At 36.9% G+C, this 3,852-nt stretch overlaps 2 protein-coding genes across 2 annotated transcripts; both read right to left on the bottom strand.

Moving 5' to 3' along the window:
* Positions 1-25: 25 nt before the first annotated feature.
* LOC129579902 (integrin alpha-PS3-like) lies at positions 26-1,642 on the bottom strand (the record flags this gene model as incomplete). Its single annotated transcript, XM_055470086.1, has 4 exons — positions 1,452-1,642; positions 1,129-1,315; positions 1,002-1,061; positions 26-823 (listed from the first exon to the last, which is right to left on the bottom strand). Coding segments are annotated over exons 1-4 (1,236 nt in total), but the record flags the coding sequence as incomplete, so codon positions are not given.
* A 1,065-nt stretch (positions 1,643-2,707) lies between these two features.
* LOC129579903 (integrin alpha-PS3-like) lies at positions 2,708-3,763 on the bottom strand (the record flags this gene model as incomplete). The annotated part of the gene is made up of 3 exons (XM_055470087.1): positions 2,708-2,815; positions 2,878-3,019; positions 3,081-3,763. Coding segments are annotated over 3 exons (933 nt in total), but the record flags the coding sequence as incomplete, so codon positions are not given.
* Positions 3,764-3,852: the final 89 nt, after the last annotated feature.

Here is a 3,852-nt window from a genome sequence, read left to right on the forward strand (position 1 = left end):
ATCCATCTTGGTTAATGTCTCCAACTTTCGAAATGGTTGTTCCGAAGTGGCCATCAAACTCAAAGTCCGTTCGTAGAACCGCATGCAATGCAAAATTCGACGAACTTCCCTCGTTTTTATAGATATAAACGGCTCCATTCTCATGAGTTCCCGCCTTTGAATTATATGGAGCTCCAATGGCGATATCAGGGAAACCATCGTTATTAAAGTCCTCGGTGAGGAGAGAATATCCAAAGAATTCGCCCATTTGTTGACCCGCAAATATGTGGTAAATTTTAATGGTTTTATTAGTCGAAGGTGAGTCGACTATATCAAAAATATAAACAGCGCCATATGCCATATTTGTTTTCGGTGCACTAGCAACATAGAGTAGTTTGGAACTTCCAATCCCATCGAAATATCCCGATGAAACGGCAAAGCCAAAATATGAATCAAATTCTTGATTCCATAGCTTTGGATCCGGAATATCACTTTCATACTCTATTTTAGTTTGCTGTCCATTGCGTGGATTAAAAATGTGTTCCTTAACTAACGGCTTTGCCTTGTGACGAATTACTGAACCGCTCCAACCAAAAATACCTGGAGCTCCAATCAAAATCTCTTCCATATTTTCCGTGATATGCACGCTCAGACCTTGCTCTCCGTACATGTAGTAGTATATTTTGCTACCATTAATCTCCTGACTTGCATTCCATCGCAGTGGAGCTATTTTCTGCACATTCACTGGTTTACTTGAAGATGTATTTGTTGTCCAATAACAGATGCCATGAAGAAAGTATTCAAATATACGTGATTGATCGGACATTATACGCGGTGCACATACCTTAAATATGACAAAAATTTAATCAATAAAATGCTTCTTTCGAAAGAGTTTCCAAAATATTGACTGTAAAAATTAATGCCGTAAATGATTTGTTTGCCGTTGCGTGTGTACTACAACACCAAATCATAGCACACTTTTTTGATTCCTCTTTGTACAATTATTGTACGAATTCACTTACCACAAACTTATCATTTTCGCTGTCACTGCCGTCCATTGATGCTCCCAACCACTGATAATCCTGATCAAAAATAAAAACCAAATGATCATTGTTTGCATTATCAAATTTGTTTTATTTCGGCACGAACCTTTTTTTCATTATTCAAGGTATATTTGTCGTTGGGTTCACTATGACTACCCAACTCATCGAAAATGAATGGTGAACAATTTCCGGCCGGAGATCTATCAAATGTGCACTTATACATGGCACCTGTTTCATTAATTTTTTGCTGGGTTTCCAGCGTTGATTGGGCCCGCGGAGCACCGATTAAAACACTACAGAAAATGAATTCATTTTGAACTTCGGTTAATCCAATTTTATTCATCACCGCTTAAACAATGTTCAGGCTGATCTTCAATATTAAATATGAAATCACCCGGGTCGTTACAATTTGGACCACATTGTATTCACCTATTTTGCTTCAAATTCAAGGAGAAACCAAAATATGAGCTACGCATTTTTGGAATTCCAGTGCCCAGTGTTTTCGGCTCTCGTAAGACGATGTTTGGCTTGGGCGATAAATTGAATGCTTTGCCATCATGGACACAAACTAATACTAATATCACAGAAACCGAGCTAAATACTGAACTATGTTTTATCATTTTTGATTCTATTTTTATGCTGTTGTCTTTACGGTTTACCGGTCGTCGCTTTTTTCCTTACCAATCCGACTATTAAATAACGAATGTAGAAACCTAGGTATAGACTGTGTTTCTCATGAATTACCGAAATGAAATTTATTTTTTTAACGAATACGTTCTGAAATGCGAAATTTGAAAAAAATCACAAATTCGCATAGCTTCTTTACTCTTCAGTGATTTCAAATTTGTTGCACTAGCTATGGTGTTCATTCTTGTACTGAGTGCAAATCATGCGAGTAGTAATAGAAGAAGATGAATTGGTCATAATGACAACAGTGTTTCATAATAGCTATGGTCATTATGCAAATAACAAATGCGAAACGCCTTAATCGTTGTTAGAATATGAACAAAAAAGAATGCGACAAGGCCGTAAAAATCTGATAATATTCGTTATGAGTCATATCATCAATTGAACATAAAAAATCAGGAAAATTGAGGAACAAATATCAACAAGCTAGAAGTCGGTGAAAAAATTCGGAATGTCTTCAAATTACCGGTCTTTCGAATTACCGGATGGCATGGTTTACAATTTAAAGAGAAATAGTAGTATCATTGGCGAAAAAATCCTAAAACAAAATGATTCTGATTCATTTGATTTTGCTTAAAGAGTTATTAAAATAGCGAAGAAATGAATTAGGGCGTCTAATAATTACGTGCATAAAGAAAGCTATTGAATCTGTTTGTCAAGTGTATGTGTTGGGCACATCTTCTATCGATGTTCAATTTACTTGTGGGAATCCGTAGCTGCGCAACTAGCGATTTAATACAGCTGGCGCCATCTGAAATTTCTGTGTACAGTGTACCGAACTACACAGAATGTGTATGATTTGTTGTTGTAAAGAATAAAAACAGGGCAAAGTAAACGTCAAACGTGACCACAGAGTGTACCTGTTGCGCACCTACGTGGGAATCATAATTAAAATGATCAACATTCAAATTTGCAGATGATTATGAAGAAAGAAAATTGGTCATTTCAGTTTTATCACTTTTTATTGATACAATTTAACGAAAATAAGGTCTTCTTTATCAATCATCATCCATGCCGTCCCCCGGCACAACCCAATATGATATCAATTCGCTTTGCCGCTTCAGTTTGACCAATTCATCTCTTTTGCCACGTGTGAAGAATCCAAACTGAATAAAATAAAATCTTCGATTAAAAATGCTTCAAATTCATTGTTAGGGTCTCAACTTACTCTGAACAGCGCGTACGAGATGAGAATCAGTGATAAAAGACCGAAAATAATCGAAAGTACATAAATCCACAGAGGAGTTGAATTGTCCACGTATTTCGAAATTACTGTAAACGGTTGATTTTGAACGACTTGGACTGTGGATCTATAGAAATAGGTTGATTTAAATCGAGTTCAACTATTGCATCAAATTTTGCCAAACTTACGTGTCATCGTCGAATATTTCTCCGAATTCAACCGATGTCCGAATCACCAGAATATCCCTCTTTCCCGACATAATTCTGGCCATTTTCGCCATATCAATTGCAAAGTTCAACGTGATCAAAACAGGAGAATTACTTGCTTTGAAATTGGACACCCTGAAACTTCCCACCAGGCAATATTCTTGATTTGAGTCCTTACAGTCGAAATGAATTGTACGATTGGATGGCAGATTAGACAAGATACGGTCATTTACACTGAACAAATCTGGGTCAAATGATTTGTCGAATAGATCTGTAGCAATTGAGCTGCGACTTTGTCTCGTTTCGATGACTTTTTGCGAATATGGATTAAAATGAGAGTCTTGTATATTTTCAAGTGATCTACGAGATCGGCCCCCAATCAAAGCCTTGGGCAAATTCACTTCGTTGGTTGTTGATAGAGCTCCTTCCGTATATTTCGGGTCAGTTTGCACTGGTTGCAATGGGTCTCCGGCATGCAAATTTAAAACTGTGTTGTTCTGCATCCATTCGACATCGAAATATTGTCCATCGTAAATGCTTCTAATCGTCAAACTACTCGTGTCAATCAAGTTTTCTCTCTCCAGTGTCCATGGATTGAGAAGAGATATGGGCAAAGAGACGAGAATATCAATGGACTTGAGATTACTCGGACCATTGTTACGAATCTATAACGAGGGCAGTAGTGTTAATTTCCAAGATTTTCATTACGATTTTTTTCAAACAATACCTCAAATGTATGAGACACATTCTCTTT

Source organism: Sitodiplosis mosellana, unplaced genomic scaffold (genome assembly GCF_009176505.1).
Source record: "Sitodiplosis mosellana isolate CC-2019 unplaced genomic scaffold, AAFC_SMos_1.0 Smas_scaffold_6731, whole genome shotgun sequence".
Taxonomy (NCBI): Eukaryota; Metazoa; Arthropoda; class Insecta; order Diptera; family Cecidomyiidae; genus Sitodiplosis; species Sitodiplosis mosellana.